The following is an 18,976-nucleotide window of genomic DNA, read 5'->3' as shown; positions in this document are numbered from 1 at the left end:
TTCTCAAATTAAAATTTTCATTTACAAAGTCAAACTTTCTCATCCAATATTGTTTCCAATTTTGACACCGCTGTTTATATATAAATAACTTGATGAGATTAACAGCCCAGGTGATAAATGAAGCACCGGAAATATTGAATCCAGAAGGGAAGTTGACTTTGTTGCTACGAGATCTCCAAATCACAGAACTAGAGAATCTTGCAATCACACAAAACAAGTATCAAGTTATAGATTTATCAAATAATGATTTAATTAGTCTAGGTAATATACCTAAAAGGTTCAATAATCTACAATGTTTATTGTTGTCAAATAATAACATCTCATATATCGATGATGAGAGTTTCCCCCTGGATAACCACATAACGTCGATAACATTATTTAACAACAACATTTATCAGTTTCAGAAGAGTTTCAAAGATAAGTTTCCGAAACTTGAGACATTAATTCTTTTAGGAAATCCCATAACGGAAATGGAAAATTATAGATATTTCATAATATGGCTAATACCTAGTTTGAAAGTATTGGATTTCAAGAAAGTGAAACAGGCAGAAAGAAAAACGAGCGAAGACATGTTTGGCACAAATCGCGATGAATTCAACTCTTTGGCACAACAGATGTTTAAGAATGAAAATACAGAAATAAAATTAGATGGAAAATCAGATAGACAAGTTAAGAATTTTGTTAAAAAGATGACTGATGAAGAAAGACAACAATTGTTAAAAAAATTAGAGACAGCCACCAGTATTGAAGAGATTGAAAGAATTGAAAATGACTTAAAAGAAGGAGCTGTCTAAAGTGAGATGCTACAGGATTGATCCTTGGATGTGTAACTTTAAATGTGACTTTGAATTGCAAATAGTCCCATCTTGATAGATATCATCCCATTAATAATTAAGATATGCACAACTATTAATAGCTTAGCTTATATACTTCTAGAATTATTTCAACTATTACCATTGTTACATTGTTAAAGTTCTTTTTTTTGTATATGTGGTATTCTAGTAGTGTTGAGATTAATCACTTTATTATGGAAGTCTAAAAATTTTTTGTTCCTTTTTTTTTTTTATGGCTGCTCTACTACTACTGCTACTACTATGCCTTAATTTCTCGCACTCTCACTCTCACTCTTACTCTCGCACTTTTATAACATATTTTTTTTTTCTGTTTTTTCCAACTATCTTTCTTCCTTTTTCTCTCTATATATATTATAATACTTCAACAGGACTTAAAGATATAAAGGCACTTAGATTCAGTGCAAACGATCTGTGAAATTCATAAGTTTACTGAACAATTGTCATTGTTTGTAGTTGTTTTTTTTTTTCGGGGTTTTGTTTTACCTAGTATTCCCATACTTGCGTCTTACACATTGGCTGCATAAATTTTCATCCATAGATATTGGCAACCATGTCACAAACAACAACAAGACCTAGAAGAAAGGCAACAATAAATAAGTCGTATAACGACTCAGTTGATTTAAACAGTTTGGATTACGATTCACTGAACTCCGTCTCAACTGCAAATTCAACCCAACTGTCTGGTTCTACAACATCTGGTTCAAGAAGAAAAAATCAAACTTCAACTTCCAGCGGTAATAATGGTAGAAAAACATCGGCAGAAACTAACAAGTCAACCACCAATGGTAACAACATTAACAACAGCACTAACGGAAACCTAGCTTTACTGAATTTGCCTAATAATTGGCAATCTTCCCCTCGACTAGAAGATTATTTTTCGTTCAAACTAGATTTAAGTGACGCATACATAGATATTGATTCGCAAACATTATTCTGTCCAAATCAATTTCCTACAAACAACACCAATCTGAATAGCCGTCGTAAAAATAACGTTGCACAATTCAGTCTCAGCAAAGGTCAATACATCTACATGATAAGTGAACCGCCTGGTGAGCCTTATTACATTGGAAGAATAATGGGATTCAAACATAAGAATAACAACAATCAGAATCAGGAAAGCATGGCCAATATTGTTGATGCCAAAAACTACAACTTTCAAATACAATGGTTTTACCGACCCCGAGATATTTCCAAGACCACATCGGACTCACGACTATTGTTTGCTTCCATGCACACTGATTCTTGTCCAATAAGTTCATTCCGTGGATTGGTTGAAGTGCGGCATAAACAGGATATTGAAGATGAATTTAACCGTGCCCAAGCAAAAGAGAATAAACGTTCTGCTAATGGTAAGAAGAATACATCACCAAGTACAGCCCCAACTGCATTGGAAGTGTATGTACAAAAACCAAATCAATTTTATTTTGACAAGCTATTTGATCGTTATATGATTAAGTTCTATGATGTTTTACTGACAGCCAATCTCTTACAATATGCTGAAGTTGAAAATAGTAAAAGTCGAAATTTTTTGATTGCGTTGAATAAAAGATACGAGTTTATTTTTGTTGAGAGTCAGAGAACAAAATCGTTGATAAATTCTTTTAGTTCGAATACATGCAATTGTGAAAGTTGTGGACAATGGTGTGAAAACTCAAATTCAATACAGTGTGTTGTATGTGAAAAGTACTTCCATATGTTTTGCCTTGATCCACCAATGCTGAAGAAACCCAGTCGTGGATTCTCATGGTCGTGTGCCCCGTGTGCTAAAAAAAATGAACAGGAAAATCACCAGAATAAACTTGTCATGTTGCTAGATAACAAGTCGTCAAATAAAGAACAGTTAGCAAGGGAATTAAGTGTTTTGAGCTCAACAGACAATGAATATAGCAAAGAGTCAACTCCCATACTGCCACTGCCTAAGCTTTCTGAGCTAGGCACTTTGCCAAAATATGAAATGCTAGCTATAGAGTTTTTGAAGAAGGATAAATCCACTTCTTTCGCGCAAAGACGAATCAAAGAAGAATGGTGTATGCGCTATTTGGGGCAACATGCAAGGTTAGAAGATGGGGTTGATGTTGATGATAGATCTCCATACCCAAGGGCAAGTACAAGAATAGGTACAAAACATCAAGCTACATATATTCCTGAATGTGATGGTCATCCATTGGTTTATTATGATGTTGACAAACCACAGAAGAAGAAGAATGGTAACGGGTCCAGCTCATCCAGTAGGCGTTCTAAAAGCAAAAGTGTTGAAGACCAGGATCTAAAACAAGTGAAATTGGCAGTACCTCAAGAGTATGCTGATGTTGATCCCAAAGAATATCCAGCTTGGTTGCAACCAAGACCAAAGGGGTATATTGAGCGCGGTGTCGATGATGGTGATGGAGAGACTTGTACTTTGCTTTGGAAAAGTTCTGAAAAAGACATAGCTGACAATTTTACTACACTAGACCATTACGTTGGAAAATGCTCGCCTATTGCTGAATCAATTGGATTGTCACCAAACTCGCCAAACTTCGTGGATGCTATATTATATTCATACATGCAGCATAAAGGTAACGTTGATGAGGCTTTCAAAGAAGCTAAAACTTTAACTAAAAAAAGTTTGAAGGAGCCTATTTTTTCTAAAGAAGAAATCAAAAGATTTGAGGCTGGTGTCCGTGAATTTGGTAGTGAATTATATCCTGTTTACAAAAAAGTAAAGACACAGCCAGTAGCAATGATTGTTAGATTTTATTATTTATGGAAGAAAACCAAGAATGGAAGAGAGATTTGGGGAAATTTTGAAGGCAGAATACAAAAGAAAGTTCAGAATATCATCAAAGAAGAAACTAAATCAGCTGTTAAAGTGGAAGCCAAGAATTCGACAAACACGGAAGATGACTCTTCATACGAAGAATCAACTGATCCTGACGACGACAAGAAGTTTATCTGTAAACATTGTAATACACTTGAATCAACTCAATGGTTCAAGATAACTGGACATGATGCTAAAAAGAAAAACTCAGACAACTACATTATATCTTTATGTTTTAGATGTGCTAGATTATGGCGTCGATACGCTGTTGTTTGGGAAGACCCAAATGAAGTGCTTAAAAAATATAATGGCAGTAGTAAATCAGCAGGGGGTTGGAAAAAGAAAGTCGAAATTGAATTGCTCGAAGATGCTGAAAGGATTATAGAACATAACCAGGCGATCTCATCGGGGTTGATAACACAAGAGCAGCCTAATAGTTCTGGTAGTCGTGAAACTAAAAAACGACCACTGCCGTCACCGTCAACAACTTCACCTGCAAAGAAAAAACCCAAAATCAAACAAGAAGAGTTGAAAGAGAAAGAGAAGGAGAAAATTGTTCACATCAAAACAAGTACTACTTCCTTGACACCTACATTGTCGAACTTACAGAATGAGGAGAAATTTTTCCCTAATAAAATTATTTGTGACTTACTATTCAATAGTGATTACAAATTGCCAGAGTTGAAGAAATTAGTCAAAAGACTACCACTCGATTCTGCCCCAAGTTTTATTTCACAGTTAATTGAAACTTACCGAGAGCGACAGTTGACTGATGTTTACAACAACCTATTAACAAATGTGACTGTTCCATCCTCATCCATTGAGCTTCCGTTTGAGCCATCAGAAAGAAACTGTTGTATCTGTCGAGAACACGATAACAATGCCGCTAAATCTTCGTCATTGTTGGAGATGTTGATATGCTCATCATGTGGAGTCAATGTACACGCATCGTGTGCTGGAATCAAACTACCTGAAGGTACATCAAAGCCTATCAAGGAATGGTTATGTGAGCCCTGTATAAATGATTTACGTCCTATTCACTCGGCAATTTATTCATGTTCCTGTTGTCTTGCTAATGAATCTAATTACGAATTGTCTATATTGGGCTCACCATTTGTACGTCCTGACTTCTTAAAACCTATCGGGAATGGCCGTTGGTGTCACTTGTTATGTGCGATTTTCAATCATGACTATGTTTACTTTGAAAAGGCACTTGAAGGTGGTCATAGTTTAGTGTCAATTGTCAACATTGATAAAATATTCCTAAATAATCATCGTCTTCAATGTGAAATATGCCAGTCCAAAAATGGTGCTTTGATTAAATGTGAGTTGTGTGACGACAACTTAAATTATCACGTGACGTGTGCTCAAGATACGCCAAACTTTAAATTGGGATTCAAATTAGTAGATACTGGAAAGCCAGATATTAATTTTGTGACACTTGTTGATGGAGATGCTTGTGGTAAACTCAAACCAATACTAGTGTGTCCTAAGCACGATCAATCCAAGAAAACTATTTTAAGTTTAAGAACATATGGCAAAAGAATGAATTCCAAACTAAATGAACTGGATTATAGACCATTGGTTGAATTATATTTGCAAGATTTGATCAATGATAAAAATAACAAACGTGGTAAATTTTCAAAACTGATGAATTATATTGAAAACTATAAACAGTTCTTCCACCGTCAAGTTGATAATGGGGAAAATACTGCTATTCAAGAATTATCTCAAACTGTCAATGAATGTTCTAGATGTTCATCTACAAATTCGCCTATTTGGTGGACCGTTAACAGTACAAAATTGTGCCAATCATGTTATCATTCTGGAGGGCATGACACAAATGAAACAAAAAAATTAGAGTTCAAGTCGGAATCCGAGTCAGTGAAGGATGGGGTATTTACAATGTTAAATGGGGAAAACTATGGTATCAAGAATGAATTAGACAAATTAGATTCAATTTATAAACCTAATATTACTGAACTACAAGAAAGTGATGATGAAACAAACAAAATAGAAAAATCACATCGGGTCGAGAGTGTGAGTAGATCTAAAATATCATTAGGCGATATACTTAGTTAGAAAGTAAATATAAATGTAGGAGTGGGTCTTGCTACGGTGGACTCATAAAAAAGCAGTATTTATTTGAATATAAACTAAATTCTAACTAAGTAAATTAAAATCAATTCTGATAACATAATCAGAGAAAACGATGCTCCTTACCTGAAAGAGTATATCAACCACTTTTATCCGTATTAATCATTTCAAAGCAACTGGAGTTTTCCGACGACTGAAAATTGAATTTGCATCTGAATAAATAGTATTCAAATCCAGATTATCTAGTGTATCATTGTCATCGTCATCAGTTGGATAATCATAACCATGATCTTTATGACCAGAGTTTTCTTTTTCATTATTTAAACTCAAATTTTTGAAAACTGAACGCAAACTTTTCTTCTTTAATTTTGGTTTAGAAAGTATTTCATTCATGGTAGTATTTGATTCATAATTATAATGTTTTTTAGAAGTTGACGTTCTAGAAGTACTAGATATTTTTAGACTTGAGTTTGTTTTCAGAGAATTAATTGAATGTGAATCAGATGAATTTGTAGGTTTTCTCGAAAGAGATCTTGGTTGAGTTAATGATGCTGAAGAAATTGGCATTGGGATTGCGTTTGATGACGTTTTTGATTTGTTTGTTGTTGTGGTGGTGGTGGCGGTAGAAGCGGTTTCTATAGAGCAACAGGATGATTTTCTGGATTTTGTAGATGTTGCACTAGAGAATATTGAGTTTGAAGTAAAAGAAGAAGCTGACGTTGAACCTCTCCTTAAAGCCAGAAGGTCTCGTGATAAAGAGCTAGAACTTGAATTGGAACCTGAAGATGATGATGATGGTTCTTTGGTTCTTTTAGTTTTCTTTTTCAACTTCTCCTGAGTTTGGTAAGAAACTGGAGGAATTAAATAAAACTCCATTGTGGCTTAATATACTGTTGCTTTGGTGATGGTAAATAAAATATTAAATACAGACTAACTATCTCAAAAAAAATAAAATTGCAAATCAGCTACTTTTGATGGTAATTTATACAATATTTATCCTAGGCATTGTGTCCTTGTCAAAACAAAGGGTGGGGGGTGAATAACCCAAGTGGAGGTAACTTTGTTTCAAATTGGATGTAAGATTAGAAAATCTATCTAATCTGAGGTACACAAAATATGAATTTAGTCAGATATCACAATACATGAAATTCCTATTACTATAGATTGAAGAATTATAATAAAGTTGTATCGTGTTGGGATCTATTTTAGTTAGCCTTTTACTAATTGTTTTTTTTGCAGCATTGTGCAGTTTTTTAGTTCGTCAAGAATTTTATAAATGGAACAATGCAGAATACTTAAAAAGGAACTAACCAAACTAATTTTCTTTTCTCTTTATCACATTTGGAATTGATCTTTATATTCAGAATTATTGACAGTCAATTGTTCTGTTTACACTGACTAGTGACTATCTCTTGTGGTAAACTTCGTCAGGTTTTGCATGTGGTCTTGGTATTGTTTAACTTTATGATTAGTAATGATGAAGAACAATCCAGTTTTTCGTGTTCATAGTAAAAAGGGAGAATACTATTGTATCAGTATAAACTATAATGATGTATCTAAATGATGTACTCATTTTTACATTGTTTTCAAGTACCGTGAACGTATATGTATATGAATTGTTAACAATAGAAGGGAATTCCTAAAGACGCGTAAATGAATTCTCGTTGAAGTGAGCTCTAAAATCTGAACTCAAGAACTGACTTGTTCATATCTTTATTGCTGGCTTTATCAACTAAAGAGGCTTATTCATAAGTATTTTTCAGGAGTATACAAATTTGATTGAATTTGCCTCGCCTCCTTGCTCCCAATTATTGCGGAAAAAGAAAACATTACACAATAACGATTTGATGGAATTAAATTTCCGGATCTCGATGTATAATGTTGCTAATGACAACAACCGACTAAAACGATTTGTCTTGAGAAGAGCAAGTTTCTCCCCCAAATTTTTCACCGCGTTGTATGACCTGCTAACGAAAAATAACCAGCATATTATTGTGATAGTTAGGCAATGCTGAATAGCGTGTATTTGCTCTAGTTTAGTATATAGAAAGCCTATAGAAGTAGTCGACGACAAGGGCGTCAAGGAGGGCATTTATACCCGAGTCTCAGTGGCGTGGCGATAGTTTGATTACGGAAGAGTAGTGCCCATTGGATAGGATTGATATAGTACGTTACTACCTTACAATTATTGCTATGTTAGTTTTTGGATGAATGAAAAATAACTTCATGATACTCCTGCAGCTAATAGATGTAGATGTTTTTCAATCTATCACATTGTCATTATATGTATGCTCCCGTCATTTTTCTTATCGAATCTTTATTTATGATCTACATAAAACTGCAAATCAAATATAGTAAACTAATTGGTGATAACATTCCATTCATTTATTTATTTTTTTGGTTGCCTCTGTTGAGACAAACGTTTGTTCTGAAGCAGAAACAACACAAGCATACTCTGTCTTTTTAGTTAATTGGTGGATGAATATGCCCTTAAGACTTTAATCTGCTTCTATTCAACTGTGGCTATCCAGGAAGGAGGCACGTGTGGGAGCAAATTAAAAATTATTAGCATTTGACTAACAGATAATCTGAACCGCAACAAAAAAAAATTGAAAATTGTAATACAATATTGTATTCAATTATCTCACATATACACTAACAAATGCTTCTGCATGGTTTAAGAAAGTCTAAGTGTTTCTAAATCTGCTTCCCGATATTACACAATTTAAATTAACTATTGAAGGAATTCAAATTAGTTAATTTATCCCTTTCGCCTCTCCTCCACTTTTGTAGTTTATATTTTGAGATGAACTGGTGTGTAATGAATGGTTTGATTTAACTTGTTCAACAAACAAAGAGAAAGATCACTGTATAGAGAATTTCAAAATCGCTTGAACAAAGACAGATTGTTGAGTCTAGTCTCTACGTGGTGAACTTGATTTATGGCTCGCTTGCTAGGGGTATGGACGATCAACTGTTCCCCATTGATTTCTAATTTTTAACAAATATAAAGCTACTATGTATTAGCTAGTGTAAGCAGCAATCAGTTCTTTTCCATTCAGCAAAGAGAATGAACAGCATAATCAAATATTCATTTTTCTTTGAAAGCCAACTAACTATAGAGTTGTTGGGATAATAATTACTTAGTTGAAGATTAATGATTGTTTCTTGGCTAATTGTTGTGTAGTATTTAGTGTGTATAAAATGCACTATATTTTTAGTTTAAATCTAAAAACCAACAAAACTTAATCAAAAGAATCAACAACAAGAAAATATAAGAGAAAAAAATGTAACTGAAAGGACATTCCCCTTTACAGGGTATTGAATCTTCTTCTTCCTATCCAATATCAGCTAAATTGGGTGTATAATTCAGGGCACCAAACCCGATTTTTAAAGGAAAAAGAGAAGCCATTAGTACAAAAGTTCAGTACTGCCACACCAGAGGGCAAATAATAAGATCATTGTTCTAGATTTTAAATTCCAGATTGTTCATACACAAAATGAGGAGTTCAACCTTACAACAATTTTCTAATCTTGCTTTATTAACATTCCGTGGTCTAAGAGACTTTTAGTTCAAGACTTGCACAAAATTTGCTGAAAACAGAAAATATTCGTCAAATTGGGAATTACACAATAGAATTCTTCTTAAATTTTATTGTTCATCGTAGTAATTTATTGTTTTCTTAGACAAATGACCAAAGAGTTATCATTGGATACGCTACATAACTGTACGAAATAATAAATAATACGAATATTGCAACCGACAAGAGTTAAATTACTTAAGTGAATCCAGTTTAGTCCAAGTTTTCAAAGGAACTTGAAACTGGCTGACTAAACTATTGCTGAATCATTGCAAAAAAAATGGTGTAACATGTCGTATAGTAGCAACAAATCTTCCCAATGATTGGTATTTGAGCTACTCTGCACTACATGTGTTCTCGTACACTTGAACTGTATGTCCAAGAATGCCGGAAGGACGTGAAACATGAGTTTGGTATAAAAGGAGTAAGGAATGTAAAATGTTTTATATATTATATATATTAATTATGGGAAATTAAGTGTTTATTCCGTTCAATAAATTTTAACCGTAGAGATTATATTTAAAGCCTATGGTCAAAATCCACAAGATTCAGCAAATTCATGAATTCACATACTTAAATCAAATTCATCAAGCTCCATTGCCTACATAGTATTAGAACGGGGCTATATCATCAATTAAGTTAGACATCACTAATTCGAACTAAGTTGTTAGCTTAATGGACCAATTAATTTAAGTCAAATTGGTAATGTAATCTGTTCTTCATTTAAGTCTAATGCCACGACTTTACTACAAGGCCAAAGCCTGGCACACTATTTTCTGCATTATTTTGTTAAAAATTCAAGACAAACTCTAAGCATAGGGCCACTTCTCAAATTATGCAGACATTCCAATAAACATCGGCAAATCATCAAACTACCAATGATACTTTTCAAAATTAATTCTCGAATAACTTAGAATATGGTCAGACTCTGATAGAATAGGTTTTTGTGTGTCACTAAATATCGAACTCCAAAAGGTACACAATAAATGTAGCCAGTCACGCGATCAATAATGGTTTGTAAGAGTTTTATTTAAAGCATGATTCTTCAATGTTAAGTAAGCGTTGACAGCTTTTGAATCAATATATAACTCAATTTGAGAATGTCTTAATTAAAAGCGCTGTGAAAATCTTAATAATGAAAATAGTTAATCACCAACTAAATACCAACAGCGTTAAACATGGTTATAGAAATCAGTACTTTTAAAACTAATAATTTGTAACATGATATTAAACTAAAAAGTGGCAAGTTATAATATATATTCTGCTAATAACCACATTGAAAACAGAAAAGGAATACCTTGATGATTTATCCATTGAATTAGAGTTGATCGATGATGATGAAAAAATACAATATAAAGTCGGTGATTGTTTTGTATTCTTACCTAAGGATCAAGTGTTGGAGAAAATAGAATCAGATGCTGATAGTTTGGAGGAAAAGATAAATAGTATTGAAGAATTGATTGATGGGTTTGATGAAGAATTGAAGGACTTGAAAGCTCAATTATATGACAAGTTTGGTGACAATATAAATTTGGAACGATAAGAATAAGTAGGATAAACTGAAGTAGCCCATGGAAAATCAATAGACATGTATACAGATTTTGTAGGATGCAATACGTATAAATCTAAATACTGAAAGAAAGAATTTATTCATATTCAAAAATAAGAATTCTTTTGTGGCATAGCTAATTCTGTTTCAACTTCAGACTCGATAACTATAATGTCATGATTTCAGCTTGCTGCTAAATAATCACTTTTAATTATTGGTATCTCAAAAATTCCAAAGTTCTTCGAAAACCCTTCAAATCGATGAAACCTTAAAAAAGTCTTTATTAAATAACACTATTAGTGAAAATAACAACAATTTTCATCATTTTCTGAAGGGGTCAGGAAAACCGAACCTAAGCTTTTAGAGAATTTGAACAGACTACATTTCTAATCATTTATAAACACAATACAATATAGAATACACTCATTTATCAGTACAGTTAGTAGCAAATGCATTGTTAGTAGCAAATGCATTTGTTGATTCGAAAACACAACCATTTATTTATTTATTTACTCTCTATATATTTAATCAATTCATTCAATAAATTTTCCAAACTTGAATAAAAACTGCAATAATCAACAACATCAATAAAATTGTGTCGCAAATCATACAAAATTTTCTCCTTCAATTGCAGTGTGTCCATAATATTTACTGACACTAAATCTTTTGCACCCTCAGAATTCTTTACGTCAAAAGCAATAACATCATTTACATCAAATTTTTTCAAAAGATATTCCCAGGTCATATTCGTGAGACTCAACATCCTTTTGTATTTTTCATTTTTAAACCATTTTCTGTTGATAATATACATGACACTGTTAATGAGATTTTTATAAGTGCTCAATTCTTCCGTCGTGATAAACTGGTATTTGAATTTAACGCTAATAATTATCATTAACAAAATGACCGAATCGATTGGAATGGTTCTTTTGATGAACCAGTTGAACTTCCCAAATTTGATGAAGTCATTATAGAGCAAGAAATCATTAAAGTTGTGTAAGATAGATGGTATCAAATTGTTGGCCAAATCGCCATAACTAAAATTCTCGAAATCGCCAAATTTCAATAGGGATATAGATGAATTATTAAAATTGGTAATTATATTGGCTTCTAATATCTGACCATAAGTATCTTCAAATTTACATAATGATAACGGATTTTCATTTGCCCTGATTTGCATCACCGGCTCCTTTAACCCCAATTGGACAATTTCATTTTCAATTTCATCATTATGATTATGGTTCTTTGGAGTACCAAGAAGGATTTTTTTATGCAATAGCATTAAAGCCCTATCTAGAAAACTCCAGGAATGAATTTTCACAAAATTCACAACATTTAGTAATTGGATAGGGCTGTGGTTGAGAGTATCTGCGAAAATTTGTTTCAGTTGAAAATATTTATCCATTTTCGATATATATTTCTTGATTTGTTCTTGATAGCTTAATATTGATTGTTTTAGTTGGTTGATCTGATGACAATTGATGTTGACACACAAACCGTTGTGTAAGTGATAAACGATTTCGCTCAATAGTATATCATAGCCAAACTTGATATTCATGGAAACGATTGAAACGTTTAGTTTCTTCTCGCCTCCAATGAATTCTTCTTCGTCTGGCATCAATACATTGAAATCATCACTACGACAGTTTGGTGGCAAACAAAAATTGTGGGAAGATAAAGCATCTAATCCAAATATGACCCACCACAATAATCTTCTGAATTTAATGATTTCTGGATCCTTTATTCTTAATGTTATCCATGGATCTTTATGGAAATGCAAAAATTTGGCATATCTAATAATTTGTGCCATTTCCATTGTTGATGGATTGGGTGAAGTACTTTGAATAATCACATTGCCCAATAACAAAGGAATAGTTTTTATGCCCTCGGGGAAGTTGTAGTATTTTTTACAAATCTTGAACCCCATGAGGTATTTGTGAATCTCCTGATTTAATAACAAATTGTCATATTCTTCAAATTCCGATATAGTTGAGGCATATAAAATAGGCAAATATAAGGTATAAAATTGAATGTAATTGAAGTTTGAGTCAGATGGCATTGGTTCATTTCCACCATCTCCACTATGATGACTTGATCCAGGTGACTCAACACGGGGGTTATTTAAATCTGCTGTAGTTGAATCTCTTCTAGATTTGATCTCCCAATATAATTTGTGTTGGACTAAAAATTCTTTCATATTAACCACTATTGGCAACAACAAGTGCACTGAATTGAGGTATCTATCGATTAATTCAAATGACCGATCTTTATCTGTTGGCAAATACTCTGTAATATCATTGAGTATAGTTGAATTTTCACCATAAGTATTTGTCCCATACAAGTAGTTAACTGAAGTGGCTGTATTGATGGTATATCCATTTAACGAGTTGTACAAAGTTGAGCTCTGCGGTTGAGTTTTCACAATTGAGGCTGACTCTGGTCGAGGTGGTATCTGTTGCTGCTGCTGCTGTTGTTGTTGTAATCTTTCTGAAAAGTTCATAGTAGGTGAATTTGCATGGCTTGAAAATGTAATTGAGACATCCAGATTAGCCAATGGAAACGAACTTGAGTTGAAATTGATTTGATTATTTGCACCATTAATGCTGTTATTGTGATTAGTTGCCTGTGTTGTGAAGTTGTGATTGAAATAACTACTTGTCATACTATTTGTTGCTTGATTTACCATAGGAGATTGAATTAAACCTCCAATAGCAAATGGATCAGCACCTGAAAAGGGTGATTCGACGTTTGCGGTGAAGCTGCGAAGGCTGTTTGAATTGGAGCTTGCTTCAGGTTTATTCAGAAATCCCAACAAACTCACTGATATATCCAATCCCAGGGGAGTTTTAAACGTTTCATCTTCAATGCCAAGCTGTTCCTGTTGACTTTGATTAGGGTTTGCAGTATAATCCTTGGTATTAGGAGCAGTGTCAAACTGTTGTTGCTCGACTTCTTCAATACTCGTTGCAATGCTTGAAGATGGGGCAAGTGGATTTGCAGTTGACGTAGTTGATGAGTTTGTGGGTGACGATGACAGCAGTGATTGTGTATCTTGACTCTTTGCTGTTTCAACAGATTCCTGTTTCGCCTTCTTGTTCTCATTGGCGGAGTTCATCAATCCTCTCAATTTCTTCTCATCTGCAGTTAATCTGCTAGATTTCTTACCACCACGGCTGATTCTTTCATTAATAAAGTACTTGCATTCCATGCCTAATTTGGTGCATTGAGAGCATGGTTTTTGCCTATCACATTTGATCTTTTTCGAATGGCAATAGACGCATGACAAGATTCTCCGTTGTCTGGTTTTTTGAACCTTTTTGACAACTTTACCATCTTGTACGATTTGAACATTAGGGTTGGCTTTACCAGTCTCGTTGGTAGACATAGAAAACGAATTGGAGTCACTAGCTTCAAGTTCCATGGTTTTGTTAAATATGAGGGGACAGTGATACAGGTAGTTTAGTTAAAAGTGTTCTAAAGGTCTTGATAGATCTCTTCTAAGTTTTTTTTCTTGTTTTTGGAAAAGTTTTCTCTTGGATACTTGCGATAAAACTCTTGCTTGCAGATTTGGTAATAATTTGAGTGTAAAGTATGTTCTAGGTCTAGTTAGAGTGAATTTGATCGGTTCTTAGAGTTAATAAGAAGAGGGCATTCAATTACAAAAAAAATGAAGAACAAAAATTGCAATCTAGTGGGGACTGGCTAAAGAAATATAAGATAGCTGTCAGTAATATTTGGTTTAATGATTAGCGTATGTTTATGTGTGGGGGGAATAGCAAATGATTGTCATGAAATTAATTAAATGATAAAAAAACACAAACAAAATTGAACTAAATTTCAGCAAGAACTAAATGTAGAAATAGTTGAACAAAAGTTTATGTTTGATTGGTTAAAGTATAGAACAAAACTTATTACAGTAAAATGTACATTAACCTGTATGGTTCAGTAATATACTCATATTCTTCAGATACATCAAGAATTCGGAAAAAGAAATAATAGAATTTTAGTCGAGCTAACATCGTAGCGGAATTTAGCGGAGAAGGCAAGTTCAATGGAGCTAAATTAAAAACTTCTCCTACGTTTTTTTTCTTTTTCAAGGAGGATTATTTCCTTCAACCAATTGTTATTGTGATTATTATTCTACTTATTTGTGAATGGCGAGGTCCAACACATTAGCCACTTTTTCATCTCGGACATTAGTTGACGTAATCGCAGATTACAGTTCTTTCTCTAAACTATCTATAAAACTGGTACTGCATGGGTATGAAATGTTTTTGAGGCTAGAACTAATTTATTTTTTACTCTCTACCAACCCCACCAATTCATTGTTCAGTCATTCTCTTCTTGTGTCCATTGTTTGTTATTTGTTGTTGTTGCTACCAGACAGAAGGCGGTGTTTTAATCTCCGCGGTTGTTCGCACCCAACAAACATACCCCACCACCAAATCAATCTTCTTTTGGTTATAATAGCTGCTAGCCTAATTCACACGACCTGCCACAAAAATGGTGCGCCTCCGGATTCCAAAAAAAAGTGGACCACGAAAAAACTACGAAAAAAAGAGTAAAACTTAATTATTTCCCCTAAAATACTTAAAATCATAAAATATAAAGTAAACCATCAATTCCGGGGGATCAAATTACCCCAGCATCACCTGTATTCATGACCTGACACTGTGTTTAAGGTGTGTTTGTATACATTTAATTCTTCAAAAAAAGTCCATACTTAAACTTTTTTTTTCTCCTTTTTTGTATGCAAAAAGCCGCATACCTTCTTTTATATGGAATTTGATGGTGACCGGTTTTTATGGAATCCGGTAGAGCGCCAAAAGCGTTTGTGGGTAGTCCAATACGTTTGCAAGAAGTGTTCGGATTTAAGTGTATGCTTTGATAATTGATGAGGTATTTTTCTTGTACATTGTTGCTGTTGTTTTATTGATGCAAATATCGTACATCTTATAAAATAAGACAGTAAAAGTTGTGAATGTGACCAGACCTACACCCCAAACGCAACAAGTGATGAATATTTGTTGTATAGAGTGACTTCTTCAAATATATTTTCTCCTGTTTTTCTTAGAAATTGCCTTTAACTAAGTTTATCAGTAAGGTTCTAGCATCGGACTATAAACAAACTAAAAAGGTTTGGCTGAAATAAAAAAGGCTTGGCGTGTTTCCATTAAATCCAGGATAGACAGCACCATATCTTACATACCCTACAACAGGTACAGTATTAAGTACAAACTAAATTAGCGATCAATGCAATGTTGTGCGCTATATGCACCAAGGATCTGATTTAAATCCTTTGGCATTTCTGTTACTTGAATCAATTTATATTTTGTTTTGTAGCTTATTCAACTATACAAGTATCGTAAACACTTTTATGTTGTGGGGTCAGATTTATGAAGACCCAGAAACTACTAATTTTTGTAAATGGCTCATAAATACTTGCAAACTAACATCATCAGTCAACACAATAGCACCTCCACCAGCACCTCCACCACCAATAAAGTCATTGGTATTGTAAGTCACACTTGGATTTAATTTACTGTACAAGAATCTTGCTTGTGATCCACCTTCTTCGGTGTCAATAAATCTTGGCAACGGATATCTATCGTGCAATAACTCTGCTGCCTCCTTTTTAGGGAATTCCAATAATTCTTTGAAATTACTGTATTCTGGTAAATCTTGATAATTTGCCTTACGCCATTGAGAAATGGTTTTACCATGGAAAATTAAGATATGGAAGAATGTGTCCAATAACAAGATTCTATCATCCTTAATGGAAACACTGTCCAACAAGACTGCTTCTGGTTCTCCATCTAATGTAAAAGATGTCAATGTAGGTTGGATCATAATCAATGAGTTATTGGTGTCTTCCACTAACAACACGTGACGGTAAAAGGCGGTTTCATCAGGAGAATTGTTGAACACTTGCAAGAATTGTGATCTTCTCAAATAATAAATGAATTGAGGATATAATTGGAATTGAGGTCCCAATCTGAATGATTCTTGTTGGTCTTTTCTATAATCAGCAAACTTTTGGCATAATCTGATCAACATTCTGTCAACCCAACGTAACACATCGGCTCCATCATCCTGTTCAGCTTTGAATAATGTAATTCTTGCCATCAACACAGCAGCGGCCTCTTGATCAAAAGAGTTGGTCAAAGTTTGTTCATCACTGGTCAAGAAATTCGATACAGTAGTGACTCTGACTCTGTAAGTACCACTCGAGTGTTGGTAATGGGTTATGAATTGAATATAGCTTTGAGCATTTGGTGGTAATTGTTGATTGTTGACAACATCAAAGAATACAGCGTAAGTATGTCTTGGTGACGTTGAACACAACCTGTAACTTGAACTACCTCCCAACCCTAATTCATTCTCCAGAACATTGGCTGATTTAACTTGTAATGACGATGCATTACCAATCAACCCACTGATTTTCAATTCTTTGGAAGTTCTGACTTCCAAATTACCATTGAATCCCATCAAAAGGTACCCTTCGTCATCCTTGTTGAACAATCTCAAGAACGATCTTTTGAAAATAGAAGTGGTGAAGGCATCTGTCAACAACAAGGTCCCACCAGTTAAATTACATAAATTCTTCATTTCCAACATACCAATTTGATCGTAACAACCAGCAAAGATATCTACTGTGTGACAATTCTTGACTGCCTTGGCAGCTATATTTTCATAGAGTTTAGTAGCTTTTTTGAAATGTTTAGCATTGTCCTTATCAATATCGGAATGTGATCTGATTGGTTCTTTTAATTGATTTCCAACAATCATTCCGGGGTTTAATGTACATGGACCAGCAGCAAATAACATAACTCTGGCACCAAACCCTGGATAAGTCAACCCCAACAAATTGACAGCAATGTTCAAGGCACTTCCAGTACTTCTCAAAGGTCTAGCACCATTGGCAACTGCCCAAGGATCTTTGCTCAAATTCTCCAAAATACTGGTTAACTGAAACTCAACATCCTCTAAAGGCAAAAAAAATCTTGTCAAAGAATTAGCAAGTTGTGGGTTCATTTGTCCTGGTTGCTGTTGTTGTTGTTGCATCAATTGGGTAGAAATTGGACGATTCAACATCTCGGATATTTGTTTATCGGTGTATTCCTTATCACCTCTGAAAATATAACTCTTGTTGATTTTATCACTACCTAAATCATGAACTTGAATCATAGTACCAAATGTAATCAACCCAATTAAAGCATTAGGAGGCAAATAATTAAAACTAACAATAATGTCTTCAATCAAAGCTTGTAAATTATCTTCATCCTGACACAAATCAATAACAAAAGTGAAAATAGGTGGGTTTTGAACTGGTCTAGCGGTAATATATTCAATTGTGGAAGAAGTACTTTGTAATTCAAGGGGCAAATTCTCTGGATTCAATCCATGATAATGAGCTGGTAAAGGGTTTCTATATTGACACAAGGGACAACGCCAAAACCCATTAGGATCAACCGCACAATATGGATTAAGAATCAGTTTACATGATTGATTCGAACAATAAATAGGATCATAAGCAGCAATTGGCAAATCTTCACGTTGCTTCAATGGTGTATACAAGGCACCAGTGGGAACAACAACCTTTCCTGCTTCCACTTTAGTGGATGGAAATGCATTCCATGCAAATCTAATACCATTGATATCTTCAGCTTCCTCAAAATCCATTATTGAATATTGTTAGTGAATTTGTTTGGTCGGATTATGGTGATATGAAAAATGATTACAAGATTGTAAATATTTATGGTGGGTTTTTTTATTATTATTATTATTCTGTTTTTTTTTTCTACTCTGTTTTGTTTGTTCGTTTTTCTCGTTTTTGTTTCGTTGGCATTTTTCAAAAATTATTTTGTTGTCGTTTTAGCTTTTTTTTTTTCCTACTGAATATGGTCGTGTATTTCATACTTTATAGATCGTGTTGCAAATCAATTATAAATTGCTAGACTATGTAGTTTTGACTATGTAGTTTTGATTTTGCTAATTCACATAGATGACTAAATATCAAGTATTATATATATATAGATAAGTATATAGCCAATATCATTTCACTGATAGGTATATTTACATCCAACTTTAAAAT

General features: G+C 33.8%; 5 protein-coding genes across 5 annotated transcripts, besides 1 other annotated feature; 2 read left to right on the top strand and 3 right to left on the bottom strand. All coding sequences in view use genetic code 12, as the record gives it.

Annotated features, from left to right (window-relative positions):
* Positions 1-92: 92 nt before the first annotated feature.
* Positions 93-794, top strand: LEA1 (U2 snRNP complex subunit; the record flags this gene model as incomplete). The annotated part of the gene is made up of 1 exon (XM_711475.1): positions 93-794. The coding sequence occupies one exon, from the start codon at positions 93-95 to the stop codon at positions 792-794; it is 702 nt and encodes a 233-aa protein (XP_716568.1).
* A 610-nt stretch (positions 795-1,404) lies between these two features.
* On the top strand, positions 1,405-5,736 carry CAALFM_C405740CA (DNA-binding E3 ubiquitin-protein ligase; the record flags this gene model as incomplete). Its single annotated transcript, XM_711474.2, has 1 exon — positions 1,405-5,736. One exon carries the CDS (start codon positions 1,405-1,407, stop codon positions 5,734-5,736), a length of 4,332 nt encoding a protein of 1,443 aa, XP_716567.2.
* A 177-nt stretch (positions 5,737-5,913) lies between these two features.
* CAALFM_C405730WA (uncharacterized protein) lies at positions 5,914-6,627 on the bottom strand (the record flags this gene model as incomplete). The annotated part of the gene is made up of 1 exon (XM_711473.2): positions 5,914-6,627. The coding sequence occupies one exon, from the start codon at positions 6,625-6,627 to the stop codon at positions 5,914-5,916; it is 714 nt and encodes a 237-aa protein (XP_716566.2).
* A 1,117-nt stretch (positions 6,628-7,744) lies between these two features.
* Positions 7,745-7,935: a long terminal repeat ((chi-4a) Long terminal repeat (LTR) associated with the transposon Tca10; about 192 bp long, 11 copies per genome).
* Positions 7,936-11,386: 3,451 nt separating this feature from the next.
* ZCF5 (Zcf5p) lies at positions 11,387-14,302 on the bottom strand (the record flags this gene model as incomplete). Its single annotated transcript, XM_711470.2, has 1 exon — positions 11,387-14,302. The coding sequence occupies one exon, from the start codon at positions 14,300-14,302 to the stop codon at positions 11,387-11,389; it is 2,916 nt and encodes a 971-aa protein (XP_716563.2).
* Positions 14,303-16,275: 1,973 nt separating this feature from the next.
* SEC23 (GTPase-activating protein) lies at positions 16,276-18,564 on the bottom strand (the record flags this gene model as incomplete). Its single annotated transcript, XM_711469.2, has 1 exon — positions 16,276-18,564. One exon carries the CDS (start codon positions 18,562-18,564, stop codon positions 16,276-16,278), a length of 2,289 nt encoding a protein of 762 aa, XP_716562.2.
* Between the last annotated feature and the right edge of the window lie 412 nt (positions 18,565-18,976).

Source organism: Candida albicans, chromosome 4 (genome assembly GCF_000182965.3).
Source record: "Candida albicans SC5314 chromosome 4, complete sequence".
Taxonomy (NCBI): Eukaryota; Fungi; Ascomycota; class Pichiomycetes; order Serinales; family Debaryomycetaceae; genus Candida; species Candida albicans.
The sequence above is the reverse complement of the archived record's forward strand: the minus strand, read 5'-3'. Positions and strand labels throughout refer to the sequence as shown.